The sequence below is a fragment of the Triturus cristatus genome, chromosome 4_1, assembly GCF_964204655.1.
Source record: "Triturus cristatus chromosome 4_1, aTriCri1.1, whole genome shotgun sequence".
Lineage (NCBI taxonomy): Eukaryota > Metazoa > Chordata > Amphibia > Caudata > Salamandridae > Triturus > Triturus cristatus.
Genome location: NC_140585.1, coordinates 202,078,526 through 202,100,899, shown reverse-complemented (window position 1 = coordinate 202,100,899; position 22,374 = coordinate 202,078,526). Strand labels below are relative to the sequence as shown.

General features: G+C 45.5%; 1 protein-coding gene across 2 annotated transcripts in view; it reads left to right on the top strand.

The window, feature by feature from the left end:
• The first annotated feature begins 76 nt into the window (after positions 1–76).
• Positions 77–22,374, top strand: part of LOC146854036 (C-type lectin lectoxin-Enh4-like) — a 114,196-nt gene continuing 91,898 nt past the window's right edge. The window contains exons 1-3 of one of the 2 annotated variants that reach the window (XM_085651891.1): positions 102–149; positions 1,746–1,849; positions 8,791–8,838. In XM_085651891.1, coding sequence (XP_085508017.1) covers positions 8,796–8,838 — 43 coding nt within the window. In that variant the 5' untranslated portion in view covers positions 102–149; positions 1,746–1,849; positions 8,791–8,795. Of the gene's footprint in view, positions 150–1,745; positions 1,850–8,790; positions 8,839–22,374 lie in introns of both variants that reach the window. The other variant, XM_085651890.1, reaches the window with a different exon arrangement.

Genomic DNA, 22,374 nt, shown 5'->3' with positions numbered 1-22,374 from the left:
CAGGAAATATTTGGGGGACCAGAACGTGCATTCAATTATTTGCATAAGCCTGCTAACATAAGGAGAGTATAATTTCACTGAAATGCAACTTCTGTTTTTGACATACAGTGAGTTCTTAACAGTGAAGCTTGCTGACCCAGCTTTGCCAGGTAAGACATTTGCTCATTGAGCAGGGAATTCAACTGTTGCTTACCCCTTCATTCTGCTACAAGGGTGCTGTATGGGGAAATGGGACAGTGTGTGGCAGTGAGGTTTGTTTGTGTGCAGGAAGGGGATGCATTGCAGAGGAGCTCAGGGTAAGGGTCTTTCTCATGCTGGGGAGACTAGAGTTGGAGGAAGCTTAAAGGTATGGGATGTTTTTCCATTGCCCCAAAATGCTGCCTTAAAATACTTTTTATTTTTCTTTAAATGTACAAAGTTGTGGGGTGACGGATGTTGTAATTTAGCACACATATAATGTACATAGGTGTATGTCTCATCAGTATTTTGATTACAGTGCTGGAACCTAAATGCTGGACTTTTCGGGGCAGATTTATCAATATTTGACATAAAACAATGTAGCAAGACAACTTGCTGTGCTGTGTGAAGTGGAGAGGGCTGGAATGTACTATATCTACCAACAGATGGGGCACACCTGCTCTCTCCCTGTGCTGACGCACTATGAGCTGGCTAGCGCCTATGCTGGCACCTACTCCTTGTGCAAGGGTGCCTGCATTGCAGGCAGGGTCATTTAGGTGCATGAAGGGATGCCTCCTGCACAAAAACACCCTTTAGAGGTGTTTACCTCTTTCTAAGTGTGCTGTACAATGCAGCACACGTAGACAGAGAAAACAATAAGGAGAAATGAACATATTTCTCCTCCCTGCACTTCTATCGGGAAGGCATATATTTCTGATGCAATCTTAGGTTTACCTGTCTTGATACATTTCAGAATTCATGGTTTGAATGTGTTACTCAGCATGGTTTGAATGTGTTACTCAGCATGGTTTGGATGTGTTACTAAGCCTGGTTTGGATGTGTTACTCAGCATGGTTTGGATGTGTTACTCAGCATGGTTTGGATGTGTTACTCAGCATGGTTTGAATGTGTTACTCAGCATGGTTTGAATGTGTTACTCAGCATGGTTTGGATGTGTTACTCAGCATGGTTTGAATGTGTTACTCAGCATGGTTTGAATGTGTTACTCAGCATGGTTTGGATGTGTTACTCAGCATGGTTTGGATGTGTTACTCAGCATGGTTTGAATGTGTTACTCAGCATGGTTTGAATGTGTTACTCAGCATGGTTTGGATGTGTTACTCAGCATGGTTTGGATGTGTTACTCAGCATGGTTTGGATGTGTTACTCAGCATGGTTTGCATGTGTTACTCAGCATGGTTTGGATGTGTTACTCAGAATGGTTTGGATGTGTTACTCAGCATGGTTTGGATGTGTTACTCAGCATGGTTTGAATGTGTTACTCAGCATGGTTTGGATGTGTTACTCAGCATGGTTTGGATGTGTTACTCAGCAGACTTAGGAGAATCTGGAGCACCTGGGTCATATTTTAAGCTTTGGAGTGAGGCGTTTGGAACAATACCCGGCATGAACGTAGATAGTTCTGAATAGCGTGGTGATCACTGTTGAGATATGCTGTGTGTTATTAGATACAGGTTTTACATAGCGCTATGATACAGAAAGATTACTAATATTCAGCTGACACGTGATCAAGTATGAGTTTTTAAGGCATTCCTATGTTTCTTTAGTGCTCTAACTTTGGCTCATGGCGAAGATTCAATGTATATGCAACGTGGATATCAGAACATAGATTTTATATTCCCTGTGGGATGGAATTATCTCCACTGATAAAGTAAGTAGACTTAATATATGGACGTATTAGATTCCTAGTGAACTGTTCAACTCTAAATAGTGCATACTAAAATAGGGTTTGGTTCTTTCAGGGAATATTTTGGACTCTTGAAAGGTATTTCTGATTTTTAACTTTGGAGGAGTGATGTGGGATTTATTTTTAAAGTCACCACACTTAGCTCACCGCTTTTGGCTCGTCTCACCTTCACCTAGAAATTGGAACTAGATCCTCAAGTGTGTGTGACACAGGAGGTGATCATGTTGTTTCTTGACACTTATTGATCAGTGCACACACAATGGGTGCACGCAGATGAATTCCGATAATTTGGTCATATATTGGTTTTCTCCATCACCGCATAATATACGGGGCAAAATATATGTTTGCCCACACTCACCAACTTATAACATTTTATGACTTGCAATTTGCTCGTCCTAGTGTGCCAAGATCCCTGTGCATGCCGTAAACATTCTTATAAATACCACTACGGACACGGGTGAGGTTTGATGGGTGTAATAAATACACCTTTATTGTGTAGCTTTACAAGGGCTTGTGTTTGTTTTGTATATACAGCCTTGTGAAATTCACGGGAGAGTTTCCCTTTTGTGCGACAAAACACTTGTTGGCTGATGCAAGAACAGAAAGAATAAAGAAAAGAAACCAAGCTCAAAAATTCTTTGTATCATTTATGCTTGACTAAATCAGATTGGATAATTGCGTATTACTGTAAAGATGTGTGCTGAGGATTGTGTTTTATGTTTATGTTGGTTTCGACCACGTGTTTGAGGAGGCTGGTGGTTCTTCTCTCCTTTTAGCACCGTCCATATAAATTTGTCAGAAATCCAAAATGTGTGTGAAAGTGCTACTTATCCTTGGAGCGCTATTTTACCTATAATCATACCACTGCACCGTCAGAAATTAAATTCTAAATGTTGGTGATCAAACTACCCCAAACTTTTCAGAGAAATGTATGTTGAAGTACATAAGAATTAACATCATGTTGGGAAACAGCACAGCCAGTTCCTAATAAATCAATTTTTTTTGTCTATTACCCAAATGAAAACCCTTTGGTCATCTTAAACAAGTCAGGTAGGCTCATCAGATAGTGGTCAAACCATGAAGCATATCACAACCCAATTATACAAACAAATGAATAATCAAAAGTCCAAATAATAGTGCTATTGAACAAAGGTACATTCCACTCCAACAATACAAAAATCTCAATTGTCCACTTACTTTTTACAATGGTATATGTTTGCTGACAATTACTGCCCCAACATTAGTTTTATCAACTGTATTAGTATTGTCATACCTAAAACATTTATTCAGAGCCAAGTTACAGAATCATGGTTGAGTGTGAAAATAGTGCCATGATATTATTCTCCCAAACTTATAGAAGCCAACCTGGAAGCACTTTCAATAAGCCAACACATATTGGACACCTGTTCAATATCAACAGTATAACATTAGCCATCCTGGTAAAAAAACTGAAACGTGTTCTTTCAAAACATATAAAATACAAAGGGAGCCATTATTAGGAAAAAGGTTTGTTACTGGTATACTAAAGTCAGCTCAAAATTCGAACCACAATCTAATAACCAGTCCCACAAGTTGTAACTATATTAGACATGCATGTAAAACCAAATCATGCCAGTGTCCATCTTAGAAGAAGAAACAGTAAAATACTTTCAAACGTTCAATTAGAGTTAATTCTCAAATCCAAAATCACCTATATTATGTCCATAGCTCTCATAGTACCAACAAAATAAAAAGATAAATCAAAGTTCTCAAACACCAATTGTGCTTGATAATCAGTAGTTGGACTAAATATCAAGAGACTTTATAGATTCTTTGAAATGTAACCAGGTAATAAATCATTACTGCTTAAACAAAGCACATCAACATTATAGAACCCCAACCACAATAGGGGGTCTCTTCAGGACCTAACAATAAGGAACACTTGAGAAAAATGATCAAAGGTTAACTAAGTGGGCCAGAATGGAGAAAAACGCAAAAGCTAGTCTAATGACTAACGGTTGTACCTAAATGAATATGAATGATTTGTCAAAGTTGTGAGGAACACACCAAAAGGAAGTGCATTCTTAGTAAAGGTACTCACATGGGGCCCAGCCGGGCACTAGTCGGGAGAGAGAAATAAAAAACTACATGTGAGCCTTAATGTGATGCGAAGAGGACCAATTGGCATAGACTGTATTGATCTGTAACTCACCCCTGTGAGGGGAAGGGGACAAACAGTCCTTGCGACGTATTGGATAGTGGTATACATCCGTACATACATAGATTACATGACAATCCGTGTTGTAGATTATTATCTATAAGAAGAAAGGGGAGAGAGAATGAAAAGGGGCCGCAGTGCTCAATGCTGCCTCTCTCAAGGGATGTCAGTGTTATCAAGCAAGAATGACAAGTTCCCAAGGGACTTACCCAAAATAGGAGAGCTAGAGAAGATTCATCTCATAAATAATTTTGAGTCAGGCCGCCATAGTCAACCTCACTATTTCTTCGATGTCACAGAGTAATGAAATCCATTTCTGGAGGACTGCCAAGGTCAGCCTCACCTGCAGGGCCTTGTGTCATACGGCGTGGTTGGCATTCCTAGAGACAAGAGAAGAGCGTACAAGTATTGTGCCACTCTGGGTTCACTTGGGGAAGCACACACTAATTAGTGCCCCATGCAGGGATGTTTTCTATCTCCATGAATTATTTTGCAAGGATGAAATTGGCAAAGCCCATGCAGGCAATATGTTCTTTTATGGAATTAAAGTAAAAATAAAAAAATAAAAATTTAGAAGAGTGGCAACGGACAAAGATATTTGGAGAGTCCAGAATGAGACCATATCTGTTTAAAAATATCTATACATACATGCATAGAAGGAGAATATCACAATTACAATTTTGGAGTTATAATCAAGACAGTTTTGAAAAATGTATCATTGTGTTTTGACAACTCTGGGAGGTGATATCTCATTGTACTCATTCATGGAGGTACAGTTCAAGGACATATCGTCAAATCAGTTCAATAGAATGGCGACAAAACTACGCTGTTCTTCAGCTGTATTCAGTCCATGAGTGAAATAGTTGGCCCATTCAATCCATCGGCATTCCAATCTTTGTAGAAAATGTGATAGGTCTCTTGTTCTTTCAGGAATGGTTGCCATGCTGATAACTTGCCATTTAAGATCATTTGTGGTATGGTTCTTTTCAATGAAGTGAATTACCAAAGGTGCGTTCAGTACAGTGCATCTTATTCTGCTACGATGACGGAAGATGTGTGTCTTGATTGGATGTAATGTTTGCCCAATATAAGGCAACTGGCATGGACTCCATATGCAGTAGACTACATTACGTGTATTGCAGTTTGCGAAAAGAATCAAGTCTTGCCGGATGTTACCGTCTTCAAAAACCTTTGTGTCAAAGGAAAAGGTGCTGGCAATACAGTTACCACATCGGAAGTGACCTTTCACTTCTGGAAGGCCCCAAGCTGATTTTAGTGTTCTAGGTTTATGACTAGTGCCGCATTGTGTGGACGAGTGCACCCGATGGTCTTTGATATTTTTCCCATGTTTGAACTCAAACATTGGTTATTCTATTGTGGGATCAATGTTTCAAATAAGATACCAGTTTTTTTAATCAAATTGCCGATCTTTTTTGTATGAGTGCCAAAGGTGGTCTCACAAATCAATTTCTCGAGATGGGCTTTGTTTTTGGTAATGAGTAATTCCTCTCTAGGATAAAACCATGCACGTTTTAGGGAGTTCTTCACTATTTTATTGGGATAACCCCTAGCAAACAATTTGGCTCTTAGAGTTTGAGCTTCTCTCATGTAGCCCTCTTTGTGGGAACAATTTCTACAGAGAAGTAGATATTGGCCGAATGGTAATCTATCCCTCAAGGCTCTGGGATGGTTGCTGGTGTAAGACAAGAGAGTGATTCTGTGGGTTCCTGTGGAGGCTAGTGCACAGTACTCCTTCCTGTTGTTTGATGGCTAAATCAAGGAAGGCGATTTCTGAATTGTGTATGGTGGACGTAAAGGTTAGATGTTTTTGAACACCATTTAGATATATTACAAAATTGTGAAAGTTACATTCGGGGCCAAACCAGATATGGAAAATATCCTCAATATAATGTTTACAACATAAAATGTTATATATTATGCATTGAAAGAGCATGTGTTTGTTCAATATAATCCATATATATGTTTCCCAAATTGGGAGCAACAACTATTCCCATTGAAGTTCCAGAGCATTGTTGGTACAATTCACCCTCAAATATAAAGTGGTTGTGTTGTAAATCAATTCTCAGTAGAGAAATAATGAAACTAGTAGGAACTTGAACAGGCTGTACACATGTATTCAACAGGTATTAGCAAAATGCTTTCTTCCTGGGGTATGTTTGTATACAATAATGATATGTCTACTGTAGCCAGCCAGTCAGTCTCTCTATATTGAAGGACATGTTGTCAATGAGGTTTATCATAAACATACTATCCCAAACAAAGGACTCTTGTATGGGTCATATTCCTAATGAAATAATCAATATATCTACCAATGGGATCTAAAACTGAGCCACCACCAGATAGAAAGGGCGAACTAGGGGATTAGTAACACTTTGTTGATTTTCAACAGAGAAAAAAGAACTGGCGTACGGGGTGTTTCTGTATTCATATAGTTAAACTCTTTTTTAGTTAAGTTTAGGTCCTGAAGAAACCCCCTTTTGTTGGTGGGGTCAAATGCCATTAACACGCATCTAAAACAAATCATTCTATAGCCCCTACTATTGTACTAGAAGGCTAGCCACTACTGTTGTACTTGGGGAGAGGATGAAGCCTTGCAGCTAGAGCAGTCGACTTCAAAGCTGGGGAACCGGGTTCCAGTCTCGACTACGATGCTCAACATCCTGTGATTCTGGGCAAATCACTTAATCTCCCCGTGCCTAAGAAAAAATTAATGTGTCCTTGTGTAACGAAACTGGTGCTATGTAAAGCGCTCTGATCTATATAAAACTTTCCCCCCCAAAAAAGGCTTCTATTAAATAATGAATATTTATGCTATGGTCATATTTGTATAATTTGAAACCTATTTTATGTCACAAACAGTCACCTTTCGATACGTAGGTTCTATGTTTACTTGGGACACCACACACTTTTCTTGATTAACTTGATTACGTATTTACATAAATAGCAAATATTTTTGACTGTCTTGTTGTGTAGAGTTTTACTTCTCTCTTCGACATCTCTTTACCCATAAGTGCTGCCATTGAGCTAACTATTATGATATATTATACACATTGTCCACAAGAACTCAGCGGCATAAGCAGCAAGTGCAACTACTAAAGAGAAGCATCAATGGTAGAGGCATCAGTATGTGCAGGGATTCTATTAAAGTGTGCCTTAACCTCAGCAACCTGCAGTTAAACTGTGAATCCATGACATTCTTGGCAGTGGCCATTACCAAGAATCCCTGGGTTGCTTGATCTCCATAAAATGGGTCCGGGTTATATTCATGGTGAACAGATGACCTCAGTGTTCTAGCCTATTTGCATAAAATTAATGACTTGCCAGGGGCCACTCAAATGTTGAAAAACATGACCTGGGTTGCATCTACTACAGAAAAAGTCCACATGGCCAAGCTCATGCACAAACACTACTCCAGTTTCTTGAACTTGGCCCAGGACCTCCTGTCCTACTAAAAGCTATGATCATGTTGATCGGCTGCCATGCTGTGATTGCCCAAGAAGGAACCTCGTTGATTCACTTAACCCATTGTAGACAGTGGTATCTGTAAATGTTTTATCTTTGAGAAAGGCCTATATACCCCACCAGTTTTTAACTATGAAATCATTTAAAGAAATTCTGTGGCAGGACGTATGTAAAGATCAAAGTTCAGTGGTAGTTTTCATCTTCCCGGGATATTTTCAGTTTAATGTGTGCCTATTTTGAACAAATATTGGACCAGTTTGAATTCATTAACTTGCCCTACAAACGTACATTAGCAAGAAACAAGCTGCATGGTCTCTGGAATGTTTGGGATACACATTTTTAAGTTATTATATTGATTTATAGTTTTAATCAGTGAAATGTTTATGTTCTTAACTAACTTCAACAATAAACTTAAAATTGAACTTGGTCACAACCACAGATAATCACATAAATTACATACTAGGTCTGACAATTTATAAAATGTCTTATTTTGTGATCTTGATTTGGTGGTATATTTGAACAAGGTGTTTTTATTTATGCCCAATTTACAAGTGGTGCAAGTTGTACAAGTGAAACCCAATGGTTGAGCTGACGTCCTGGTTCTCTAGTTGAAGGGGCTATCTAGCTTACAATCGCTTTGTTCAATCAATGATACCATTACTGACTTTCAACCCACAGGCAGAATTCTATGTCCATCTAAAAACCACAACTGTTTCCATGAAGCTATCCCATGACAATCATCTTCTTGGACAGCCAGCAGACATTCTCACATGTACTGTAGTCAATTCAGCTTCACAAGCACTAGTCATTCCATACCTTTCCCTTTGGAGCAAAAGAATATCTCCCTCCTAGAAAAGTGTTTTACCTCCTAGCCATCTCTCAATCCCTGTCCGCGTCAACCTCTAAACTACATAAGGAGTTTGAGTTCCTTGCCGGTTCCTGATTCAGTAAGCTCTAGTCTCTTGAAAAGATAAACAAACCCATCCTTTCAGGCACTTGGCTACTTCTCAATACGCCTCCATTTAGCTTCCTTTGGGTTGTTTAGATTTTGCTCTAGAAATATGGTTGGTTCAAAAGAAAATATAGCAGCCTAAGCCTGCTTTGCATGTTTTTCCTTTGTCAATATGTGGTGAAGGCTGACTAAAATACATTTACCCACTTTATGAACCTTCCTGAGCAAGTCAGAAGGAAATCACTAAAAACGCCTAATTTTATTTGTTTTCAGAAACCATGAATATATTCGGAATTCTGCTGCTCTTCTCGATCATAGAAGGTTTGTGATTTATATTTTTCGTAAAATGAAGTGTTACTAGTTGCATTGTTCTATAGGTAATGATTACCCATGTAGCTATTTTATTCATCCAATAGTGTAATAAATCTCAATCACATTTCCAAATTGTATTCTGCCTGAGGGGACTTTGCATATATTTTGTTTTAATTCTGGAATGACACAATAGTGAGAAGTGAAAAGCTTGCATATTCATGTTTTCCTAGAAGAGCTCCAGGTAGGAAAGATAAAGGGTTGGGACATTAAACATTTTAATTCAGAGTTCTTGCAAATATCAACATATATGCGATTTAGAGCACATTAGCACATAGAAATTCAAACAAAGTAAATAAAATAGTCACTAACCTTGCTGCATATCCTCTTTGCTACAGTCTAGGTGTTCTTCACCCCGCCAGCAGGGGCACCAGACAACTCCCCTAATCAATCTTGGAGCTGTTCTCATGCTGTTAACTAGCATGAAAGAAGTGCCAGGATTTGGTGGAGGGGGCTCTGTCAGTGCCCCCAAGGGCACTGGAGAGCTGTGCTTGTCCTCAACCCTGCTGAATGAAACAGCTGGGTTAGCAAGGTTTAAAGTGCACATGCCTAGCTGCCCGTCACAAGACAGCCAACCAAAGTGGCATGTGCACTTTAAACTTAAATGGCCAGTTCACCAATCCTCCTTGCTGCTGCCACTCCTGCCCCGTCCTGACACTCAGCCCGAGATGTGGGTTAGTGAAAAATAAAATGGTAGTAAACTAACTTTATACCATTTGTTTCCATCCCTGGGGCATTTCCTGGGAGCATTTAATTTAGTGGGGGCGACGCTTTACCCCCGTAGAACTTGACAGATTTCAACTGCTGAAATGTTCCTGGAGAAAATAGCGAGGCATATGGTAAATACCTCAAAACACATTCCTGTGCAAACAGTAGTTTGCAAGTGGGCTGGAACAGAATGGGCCACTTACATTGAGAGCCAAAAAAGAAGTCTACCAAAAGGGAGACAAGAGGGCTATGGCAAAGCAATTGCAACATGTGCCCTAATGCAAGCAGGGAAAGTAGTCTCTCATCTCCTGGTTTGTTAGTAGAAAACAGGTATACTTTGAGTCCAGGGGCCCTCCTACACCCTGAGCCCTGGTACCAATGCACCTGCTGTACTATTGATAGTTATAACGAAGAGGAAGAGAGACTCTATAAATGAAGATGCTTGGGAGAGAACGGTGGAGTGCAGTCTGAAGTTTAGGCATTGGAAGTAGGTGTCTGGGGGGCTGTAACACCCCCAAAAGTAACCATGCTGGAGTTCAAAAGGGGCATGAGCAATACATATACTTTTACATTTTGTCTTTATCTTGTCATAGGCACTGTGAATTTAGTGACAAAGGTCAAATGTCAGGCTATGACTTCTGATAAGTCAATGATTAGTCAGAAACTGTTTTTTTTTTCATTTCTCTGGCTGCAACGTGGGAGGATTTTCTGAAAGTGGCCTGGCTGACTTTCTTGTTGGGATCCAAGAAGTGAAAGCAAAGGCTGTAAGAAATCTCCTTATTTAATAATATGCAACAACATTTAAATACCTCTTATCAATTACAAATTTATTTCAAAAGATACCACCAAATAGAAAAGCAGAAATAAAGCATATTTTTTTAACTCATAAAAATGTGCTATCTATAAACGACAATGCATTTCCACACCAGGGCCGTATTATGTATACAGCACACTTTCCCTATTTGTGCCCTGGCACACCTCACTAAAGGTGTGCAGGATGCAACATAGGCACCATATTAGAAAGAATGCACTACCCCCCGGGCAGCCACAAACTTGCACTGTTCTGAGGGTAGCTCATTCAAGTGAAATACAGAGAGGCTGCTTTAATGCCACGCTAAGGGGCATATTCTCAAGGAGCTATCATTGACTTAATGGCACTTTATCGCAGCCAAATGCGCAATAAATGTATCACCCTATTCACAATCTGGTGTTAACAGCCCACAGCACCAGTTTACCCGCGATAGCAGCCACAAAAAACATAACCACAGATGACCCCCGCAACTATCGCTAATGAGATGCAGAGTAGGAGATCCCGTTTGAAAAGCCGCGACAACACCACTCCTCAACATTCTCAACAACTAGCCAGATCGGCGATAAGGACACAAAACAGGCGATAGGAACACAAAACAGGCGATAAGGCGCGTTAGCACCAGAAAACAAACACCTGCTCTGACATGGTGCAAAGTCGGACGATAGCCTGCACCACAAAAGGGAGCCCAGCCCAGAGCTACACCTGAAGGGCAACACATGCAATGGAGCCACTGATCATGCGGCCTGGACACCCAAGAGGGCCACAACAACCACTGCCACCACCCCCAGGACCTCAACCCCCACCCGGAACCCCCACCGGACCACCACAGAGGCAGTGCAGAGAAAGACAGCGGAGCCCCAGGAAACGCACCAGCCTCACAGACCCAACACCTGAAAATGTAATTGCCTACTGCAGGCTCAAAAGGACAACCATCCGACGCATCCTGACCATCATCGCCCAACAGGCCGATTGCACCAACACAGCGGACAACCAACATCCCACCCACACAAAGATGCTGGCTGTGCTGCAACTGTTGGCCTCTGGTAGCCCCCAAACAACACCCACCAGAGTCGGAGGAGGCTCACAGCCAGCCACATCCAAGTCCCTCACACCAGTCCTGGATGCCATCATCAGCCTGGTACCCCAGTACTTATACGTCCACCACAATGCACAGAATCCGCTGGAGACCAAGCAAGGCCATAGCTGGATGCACGCACGTGTGGGGGGCAATCCACTGCACACATGTCATACCTGTGCCCCCTGGTGACACAGCACACAATCACCACAACAGTAAGCACACGTCTCACATCAATGTGAAGGCAACATCCGAACACCGTGGAATCTCCACCAATGTCGTCTCCAAATACCCAGCCAGTGTACATGATTCCTTCATCCTCTGACAGTCCATCATTAACCAGCGTTCCCAGGATGGCACCAAGAGAAATGCACCGCCCCTGGGCAAGTTCATGAACACCCCAAAACACCTCAACTCCACAACCATGCAACGTACTCTCTGGTAAAGTACACATCACAAAATCACAAACAACATGCAAAACAACATGCCCACCCACCAGACACGACAGAACAACTTACAATGGTAACCAGGGCAAGCCGTGAACATGAGCCATCAACGGCATGGCACCTCAGCCACACAATAGCAGAATGTGGGTAAAAGTGGGAACCAGGCATATGTGAAGGAGGCAGGAGAACCATGACTTTGAAAGCACAAAATGCCAAGAGTGGCAGAGATGTGCTGGACAGACCGCAGTATGCAGAACACACCCATATCCATGGCGGCATAGACCGCTGGTGTATGGTGTGCAGTGGACACAACCATGTCACCCCAGCCAGTGGAGGTGTTCACGGAAATGTTGCCTGTTACGTTCCCCCTGTAAGCGTGAGCGGAGTGGGATGGCCCAGTGTAGGCCAGGCCAGCGTAGGGGTGTGAATAAAAAGCACATAGCCCTGGGCGTCGTCCTCTTACGGAATGCCCAATGTCTCTGCCAGGGCGACGCCTCCCACCCTGCAACGAGGCTGACGCCATCCTCGTGAGTGGAGTTGCCTGCGATCCCGTGCGCCTGCCGTAACCCGGCCCACTGGACCCCAAACTCGTCAGGCCCGCCCCTGAGCAGCCAGGCCACACTGATCACCTGCCGACGCCGGCATGTGTCAAGGAGGGGGCACCACGTGCCGGCGCAAGCTCCAAGCCCGAGGCCCGAGGCCCGCGACCTTGGCAGCCTCCTCAGACCATCACGGCCTCCACGACACAGGCCTGCTTTAGTCCTTTCTCTTTGATGTACTCTACTGCTGCCTCCCGCCTACACTACGGTCAAGTAGGTCACACATTTGGAACTGAGTCTTGATTACACTATGGCAGAGTACATATGTTTATTGCAGATTTTATATCAGTGTACTTCCTTCGATGTGGTGCCATCAACTCTGTTCATGGCATTCTTACGACACATGTCTGTTGTTCCCTGCTGTTTACTGCCTTCGGCCTACACTACGGATAAGTAGTTCGCACATTTGGAACTGAGCCTTGATTTCATGATGTCCGAGGCCATATATTCATGGTAGCCTGTAATTCACTGTACTCCTTCGATCAGGTGGCAGCAACCATGTGCAAAGTAGCCAAACGACACATGTCTGTGGGCCCACGCGGACTACTGCTCCTGGCCTACGCTGCACTCGAGTAGGTCACAGAATTGGAACTGAACATCGATTATTCAAAGGCAGAGTAAGAATCATTGCACGCAAGGAGAGGTGAAAGAGGAAGACGCGGTTCAGTTAGGAGGAAAAAAAGGATCATCGTTACGGAGGTGATCAAACTCTACCAACAAATAACTCTGTGCATCGCAAGACAACGACAAGTGGCTGTGGGCCCATGCTGACTGCTGCCTCAGGACCTACATTGTGGTCGAGTAGGTCACACACAATTTGAATTCAGTCTTGATTTATTTATAGCTGACTTGATGTCATTGTACAGGCCTCAACGCAGACTGCATCCCCTTTCAGCCCCGATGCACACTTTCTGGTTGGACTTTGGTGGCGACTGACTCCATGGACTTGGGTTGTCGTCGCCATAATCTCAGTGATACTGACTTTGTGGTGAAACAATGCCGTGGCATTCTTCTCCTCCATTTGCTGCTTCTGGACAGCTTTCACCCTCTGCATCATGCCCAGGAGGACACCTTCCACTGTCTCCCGCAACCCTCCGCCGCATACGCCTTGGACATTGATGAGGACCTGCTCAGCTTGCGTGGCCCATCTGACTGCACCGCAAGTCACCGTCCCGTGGCGGGGTGCATGTGCTGGCCGGAGTGCATCCAGGGCCACTAACTCTGTGCTGGTCAGGTCCGGGACCCCTTCTTCTGAGATATTGGATGGCCCCTGAGGCGATGGCCTTGGGGTCATCAACGCCATGTGTCTGGGGCCCTGCACTGTCCGCTGCCTCCGGCCTCAACTGCAGCCCACCAGGGCTCACATATAAAATCGAGCCCTGACCGGCCCGGATGTCGCATTACCGCAGGCGGCACACGCCAGCACCGCCAGGACCAACTCCAACTGCCAATTGCCAACTGCCAGTGTCGAAACATTCGTACTGGCAGACTGATGGAGTTGCTCGCACATGTTGTAGATGCCAACTTCTGCCTGATCCCCTGCTCAGCACTCCGGGTGCCACTAACTCATTGCACCACAAATCATTGGCCATTACTGTTTTGGTTATGGGCTGTGGAGAGCTCACGCAGCAATGTCACCTCACGCAGTGTGGTAGACCTGGTATGACTATGTGGAAGATGATGCAGGTGCGACCGCCCCACTGCAGCTGCATCAGAAATGTCCCGAAGGGACACAATCCTAGACATTTTCTTCACATGAGCGCACTTAGCTCCGGAGGCCCAGACTCAGCACACTGCAACTCACGGACACTTCTGTTTGCTCATTGTGTGACCTCTGGACTTGCTCCGGCAACCTCCATGATGCTCTGCAGTTCTCCCTGTAAGGCTTGTGTTGTCTATTTCTGTATTCATTGTGTTCACTGTTGTATTTGTTGCCAGCACCAACAACTCCCTGAGGACTGACTTGCACTCACCCCACACACATCCAGCACAGGCATGGCTATACATGTGGCCCTGCCAATAAAGGGGCCGGGAGCACGTGACCGTAGCCAGTTCGACATAATATCTGCGTGTGTCCCTGTGGTCTTGTTGTATGCATGAGGGCCCTGGGCCATACGACATTACATTGTGTACAGTGGACACAGACATGTCACCTTAGGCAGCGGGTTAGAGCCTCCACATGTAGCTTTGTCGTCACCCACTCAGTTCATAAGGGAAGTGGACTGGGGCGTCGTATGCAAAGCCAACATGGGTGTGTGACTAATATGTGCGTGCCCCTGGGCGTAGTTCTGTACTGGGAATGTGCTTCTGCATGTGTCTCTATGGCAGAGTGGGTCTTCTTTGTGGGGTGTAGGTGGTCCCTGAAGGGTAATGGACACCCACGTATGTGTTCTAGTTTGCCTTCCATGGGTTCGGACCACAACCGCACCTGTTGGGCTACCTCCTTTTGGCACTCTGACACCTGGCATTGGGGTGCCATTTGTGTGTCGGTGATTTGTGAGCCAGCCGTGCTTGCGGATGCTTCATGCTGTGTGGTCTGTTGCAGGGGCTGAGTTCTTCTCTAAGTAGCTTGTCTGCACTGGTAGTGGGTTGCATTGGATGTCCATGGACTGTTGTTGGGTGTCGCTGTTGAAAGTGTAGTGGTCGTCCCCGGCATCACTGATGGGTTGTCTGGTCTGACTTGCTGGAGGTGTTGTTTGTCCCTCTGCAATTTGAAGGGGAGATGCATGTTGACATGGTGTAGACATTTATGTTGGCGCATTGTTCTTGCAAAACACAAAGATCCACCTGTAGATGGGGTTCTTTCGGTTGAGATTCTCTCTATTGTCAAAGGTGTGTCTCCTACATTGGTTGGAAGCACACAGTGTTTGCTTAAATACCCCTCACACACCAAAAGGGCCCTTGGTTTCATGCTTCATTATGGGGGTCTTCCTGTCCTGCTGCGGGACAGGCGTGCTACGACCTGTGACTATGAAGGAGCACTGATCTTCAGTACTATGTGTGGTGTTGGAGTTGTGAGAGGAAGGGTCAAGGGTGAATGAAAAAGTGAATTTAAAAAAAGAACCTGGCCCCTGTGGACTAAGAAAATTTAATAGGTCACTGGAGCTGGTCCTGTTAAAAGGCGTGGGTCGGAGATGTCCTGCGTATAATGTGCGGATACTCCTAATCTAGTCAACATGCTTCGAAGCTCTGGGGCTTCTTCATCAGGACTATAACTGATCCTTTCAGTACTCACTGTGTTACAGAGAAAACTATCGATAAAGTGAAACTAGTGATATGTACAAGTGAGTGAAAATGCAAATAATCATGCACAGTATACAATACCCATTTGGTTTTTTAAATTTTAATTAGGATTTATAAGAGATAATGCTCCATGACACCACGGAGCCGCGGGGAAGGCGTTACCTTGAACGAGGCAGTGTTGACAGAACTAATGCAGTGGCAGCACCCTTCCCACCCAGTTGTGTCCCCTGCAGTGTAAGTGTTGCACTTTGTGAGACATTGTCATGGGATGTGCTGTGTGTGTGCTACAGTGTGCCACGGGGATGGGGGATATGTCCCTGTCGTAATTGTGGTTGTGCAGTGTGATATACATTGTTGTGCATGTGTGCCATTGTGCCCATCGTCCCCCCGCCCCCCCAGTCCCTGTTCGATCCTCACCCTGTTGTTGTGGTGTCAGGTCCTCTCGAGCTGTGTCCGTACTCCCACCTCCACACTGATGACTGACCTTCAATTCCTCCAGCTCCTCCTGTGGCGCAGGACTCCTACCTCCTGTCGCCATTGCTGCCTTGCTATTGGCAGTGGCTTTGGGCCTGCTCCTCTTGGCCTCCTCCACTCGCCTCCTCAACACTCCGTCTGCATTCAAGATAGTCTGATTGTGGGTCAGTTGCTGGTAGTGTTCTGTCACCTCCGTGACGCTGGTCTTGTTTTCCTGTGGACTGCACCCTGTTTCCCTCTCCCTCTTCTCCTTGGCCTTCTGGGGTTCGCGTGGCCTCTGCGCTGGGTCAGGGTGCATCCATGTTGCTACGCACTTTGGATTCTTTCTGGTGTGTTGTTTTTGTTGCTTTTATAGTGCATTTTCCCACCAGACACGTGGGATTTGCAGGCCTGACGCTGGTTTTTGTGGCTTTTTGTATCGCAATTGGCCTCATTGCAGCTTTTTTGGTGTTCGTGTTTCGCATTATTGCGGCATGGCGTTGAATTTAGCACGGCCATTTGACACATTATCTGGTGACTATCGCATGGTACCGCTGTGTTGTGAATACTTGGTTAACATGGCGTAAATTTCCCGCAATAGACTGCGATGTTGGAGGTTGCACTAAGTTACTTTTGCAATGGTTAGCACACTTTCTAGAGAATATGCCCCTATATTTTCACAGTGTAGATCACAACCCATCAATGACTGCACCCACCGTTAGAGGGATGTCTGGGTGGCCAATGGGACCCCTTTTTCCCCCCAGAGGGCTGATTTTATGAGGCGGACTGAAAATGCGGCACATTTTAATGGCAAACTTTCAGTGCACCTTGTAATGGCATTATTTGCCTCTGCACCTGCGTCCAAAAAATGGCCCAGGTGCAGAGGCAAAGTGATTCGCTCATTTGCATGGGGCCTCACTCCCATCCAAATGAGGGAATGCCCTCTCACTACATGTGTTCCAGCAATATCAATATTACAGGAGGGGACGCACAAAGCACATGCATGTTGCCCCAGGGCACAATATGGCCCCATTTTTGAGTAACTCTTAGATTTTTCACAATTCTTATGACTGATATAAAATGAACATAACATCAATGGCAGCATCCCCACTCTAAAAACCTTTCCACCACCACTGGTATGTAGTGCTACCAGGAGACGGGTAGTAAAGATCAAACTGCAGAGAAAAAGATCTTCAAGGGCGTAGGAGAGAGAGAGACCGAGAAGAAAAGCAGAGAAAAACGTTAGCGAGCAGTCCAGAGAGACACACTGCATACAGGAAGGATAGCAGAGGAGCAACTTCAGAGAGGAATGGTAACATAATTGATTCCAAGTGGCAAATTGTAAAGAGGCAGGTTAGGAGGCAATTGAGAGAGACTTTAGACAGAAAGGTTAGCTGAGCAGCTGTGATTACCCTGGGAAAGATTGTGTGGAGCTAAGGGTGCAGCGAAGGAGGATAGCAAAAGTGACAGGGGTACAGTTTCTCATAAATTGCACAGAGGCATTTTGTCATCTATGATAAAGATTCTTATTTGAACCTTTAAAATGTCTAATTCTGTAATTTCTAAGTATTTAAGTAGCATTATTTCTATATGTACACCAATGAATCAATCATGGGTTTGTTGAGTACGACTACTCACCCGAAAGGGTCTCAAGGCACTGGGGAGGAGGGGAGGTACAGGTTCCAGTCCATAAGGGAGGAGGTCTATCGAAGAGCCATGTTTTGAGGTTTCTCGTAAAGATGGGGAGGGATGTCATATGTCGGAGGTGGAGCGGTAGTGCATTCCAGGCTCTGGCAGTGAGGAAGGAGCGGCCTCCCGATCTGGACTTCCTGGTGCGGGGGACCATGGCGTAGGAGAGTTGGGCTGATCATATGGTCCTTTGGGGTGCGTGGAATTCAAGTAGGCTGTTCAGGTATGCTTGTCTGGTGTTGTGGAGGGCGTTGTGTGCGTGGGTGAGAATCTTGAAGGTGATTCTTGCCTCAATGGGGAGCCAGTGGAGTGCGTGCAGGTGCTGGGAGATGTGGCAGTGTCTTGACAGGTTGATGACCAGTGTTGCAGCGGCGTTCTGGATGCTTTGTAGCTTGCGGGTGAGGTTTTTGGTTATTCCGGCATAGAGTGCTTTGCCGAAGTCAAGTCTGCTGGTGACAAGGACATGAGTGATGGTCTTCCTGTGTTCGTGGGGGATCCATTGAAGGTCTTGCATAGGAGGCAGAGGGTGTGGAAGCAGGAGGATGCAACAGAGTTGATCTGATGGTCCATTTTGAGTTCAGAGTCCAGGATGATTCTGAGGTTGCGTGCGTGGTCTGTGGGGGTGGGTGGGCTTCTGAGGGCGGGGGACCACCAGATGTCGTTCCAGGGTGTGGGCCAATGATGAGTACTTCTGTTTTGTAAGTGTTGAGTTGTAGGCAGCTGCTTTTTATCCATTTGGCGACTGCTTCCATGCCTTCTTGAAAGTTGTGTTTGGCTGCGTTGGGTTGGTTGGATAAGGAGAGGATGGGTTGGGTGTCGTCTGTGTATGAAACAATGTTGAGTCCATGGGTTCTTAAGATGGGGGAAAGCGGAGCCATGTAGACGTTGAACAGCGTGGGGCTGAGGGAGGATCCCTGGGGGACTCCGCAGGTGGTTGGTGTAGGGTCTGAGAGGAAAGGAGGGAGTCTGACCCACTGCGTTCTGCCTGGAGAGGAAAGAGTGGATCCAGTTGAGGGCCTTTTCCCCGATCCCTGCGTCGTGAAGTCTACGTGTTAGGGTGTGGTGAGAGACTGTGTCAAAGGCCGCTGAGAGGTGGAGATGGATGAGGACTACTGTCTCTCCTCAGTCCAGGAGGGAGCGGATGTCATCTGTTGCAGTGAAGAGGGCGGTTTCTGTGCTGTGTTTTTTTTCTGTAGCCCAATTAGTTGATAGCTTTATCGATGACGTTCACTGGAAACGAGAGCAGGGAGATAGGTCTGTAGTTTTTGAGGTTGGTGGGGTCCGCTGAGGGCTTTTTCAGGAGGGGTTAATCTCGGCGTGTTTCCTGTCATCGGGGAAGGAGGCGTTCGCTAGGGAGTGGTTGATGGTGTGGTGAAGCATGGGTGCAATGGTGTCGGCAGCTCTGTTAAAGATGTGGTGGGGGCAGGGGTCCATGGGGGCCCCAGAGTGGTTTAACTTCAACGTCTTCAGTGTGTCTTCGGTGGTGAGGCCTGTCCAGCTGTCAATCGTTGGCTTCAGGGTGTTGGGGGTGGTTAATGAGGATTCAGTGTGTCGGCTGTCTTAGTCAAAGTTATCGTTAATGTTCTTGATTTTGTGTTGGAAGAAAGTGCTGAGTTTGTCACAGAGGTCATGTGAGGGAGGGATGGCATTTGACTCGCTGGTGGGTTGGGTGAACTCCTTGATGATGCCGAAGAGCTCTTTGCTGTTGAGCTCGTGTATGGAGATTCTGGCTTTGATTGCTGTTTTTCTCATATTTCTGATGAGTTGGTGTTGTGCGTTGGTGGCGACTTTGAAGTTGTTGTGGGCTTCTGTAGATTTGGAGTTCCTCCAGGCATTTTCGAGGTGGTGGCATGTGTGTCTGGACTCTTGAAGTTCAGTGGTAAACAATCTGGCTGTCTTTGTGTGTGTGTTATTGTTCCTCTTGTGGGGAGCTATGGTGTTGGGCTGTCGGAAATCCATCTGTGCAGAGTTTCGGGCTGCCGTGTTGGGGTCGTCGTCTTCCGCAACGGTTGGGGTGGAGTTGCCGAGTGAGGAGGTGAGCTGGTCGTCGGTGAGGGTTGTAGCATTGGCGGTTCGGAGATCCAGGGTTACTGGCTCTGGTCGCAGTTGGGCGGAGACAGACTTGCCTTTGGTGTGCCAGCGGCACACCCTCTGCGCATGTCTGCTGCACGGTCCCGCAGCAGCCCCCATTAAGTAGGGGTCGGGGAGGGCCAGACAGCTGGGAGGCAGGAAAGAAAGCGCAGGAGAGGCGCACAGAGGTGAAAAGTGAAAGGAGGATCCAAAATGATAGAAAATGACAGTAAAGAGGGTGAAAAAATTGAGGTGAAAGGCAAAAGAAAACCAGGCAGAAAAACTAAGCAAGAGAGAGATTGAGAGGTCAACTTGACCACCAGGGATAAGGCTCAGGTATACCCTCCGGGTGGAGGAGGGCCTCAAACACTAACATAGAGTTCAGGGGCTCAGGAGGGCCTCACTTAATGTTAGAGATGTGAGGGTGGGAGAGCAATTTCACTGACAATGAGTCAGTGGTCTTGCTCGCCTGTCCTTGCAGCGGCCGCCATCAAGTAGGGGTTGGGGAGGACTTGACAGCTAGAAGGCTGGGAGCTGAAACCAGCTTGGGCTGGTCGCGCTTGGTGGGAGGGGCTGCGGGGCAGCAGTGGCAGGAAAGAAAGTGGGTGAGAGGTGCACAGAGGTGAAAAGTGAAATGAGGATGGAAACTGATAGAGAGTGACAGTAAATAGGGTAAAAAACAGAGGTGAAAGGTAAAGAAAAAGCAGGCAGAAAAATGAAGCAAGAGAGAGATTGAGAGGTCCACTAGACCACCAGGGATGAGGCGAAGGTATAGCCTGCGGGTGGAGAAGGGCCTCGAACACCAACACAGAGTGCAGGGGCTCAGGAGGGCCTCACTTGATGGTGGAGCTGTGAGGGTGGGAGAGCAGTTTCCCTGACAATGAATCAGTGGTCTTGCACCTACAGGATTTGTCTAGTTCAAGTGTCCTCTGCTTGTGAGATTTGTATTGCTTTTCATTTTCCTACCGGCAACAGTGGAGGAGCGTCACCCCCATGCTGCAAGTGTTGCAAAAGTGAAAATAAAATGGTAATAAAATTAATTACTGTTTTATTTTTCACTGGTCCCAGCCCTAGCAATGTTTGAGGGCAAGGAATTGCTACTGACCGTCAGCAGGGGAGTGGTGCTTACTCCAGTTTACATTGTGCATTTCACTTTGGCCAGCTGTCTTGCGAAGGATAGGCTGAGATGCACAGTTATTATCATTTTATGTTTTCTGCCTCTTTGCCGGCAGGCGGGTGGGAGGGGCTGTTCTGGTCATCGAGCAGGGCAGGGTAGGAGAGTTTTGTACACTCCAAAGTGTGTAATGACTGCTTAGTCTGCCCTCTCGGGCCGCTCAAATCAGTCATGTGCACCTTCCCCATTCTATATGCAGGCTGCATTACAGCCTGTATGGAGAACAAGCCCAGGTTCCCATTCCCTGGTTGAGCGTCCAACCAGGATGCTCAAAACCAATCACAACACTGCACTGCAGCATAGTGATTGACCAGGGGGCCTTGTTGCTTACCAATCATAACACTGCATTGCTTCCTGTTCCTTGAGTTCCAGGAGAGCAGGAGCAGTGCCACAGGACCCGGTGACACAGTAAGGTATTTAATTTTATTATGCGGACTCCCTTCCGCCCGCATGTCACCCCCTTCCCCCGCGAAACCTCCCCCCATGCCCACCATTGCTGTGAGCCATGGCGGCCACACAAGGGTTTTAGTTTGAGGGAATGTTAACCAATCTCAAAGAAAAGCCACAATCCTAATCAGGGTGTATCACAGAAGTCACTAAATTAACCTGTGTTTAACACTCTGGAAGCTTGGCACAAGAGCAGTCAAGTTGAATAACTGATTGACTGTGTTAAGTATTTATGCAGCACATAAACAGTAAGAAAACACAACACAAAAAAATCCCCAAAATAGAGTACATTCGAATAAATTGAATGACACCAAAACCCTGCAAGACCAAGGCAAAGTCAAACGTTAAGGCCTACCGTGGTGGAGCGCGGTTCTTTTATAAGCAGTAGATTGGGCCAGCTCTTGGCTTACTTTTTGACTTGGTAGAAATTTGAGATATTCATTTTTAATGTTTAAAATAAAAATGGTGCAAGAAAGCATTAAGTAGCAACTGCCGTCCAATGGTCAGAGTAGACAGGACCCCGATGCAATTTTAGGCTGACTGTGATTGAGCATCATAGGACTCAACCAGATTGTACCAGAACGTACACACTCAAAAGGACACGCCCTCAACTCTATCTTCTCAGTAGAACACTCCATCTTCTTCAGCCACACCTCCAAACTCCCTTGGACGGACCACAGCTGCATCCACTTCAACTATAAATCAAAGATCTCCGCAGATGCCCACCCCAGCTCCAATGCAGAAACTGGAGCAAAATCTCTGACAAGCAACTA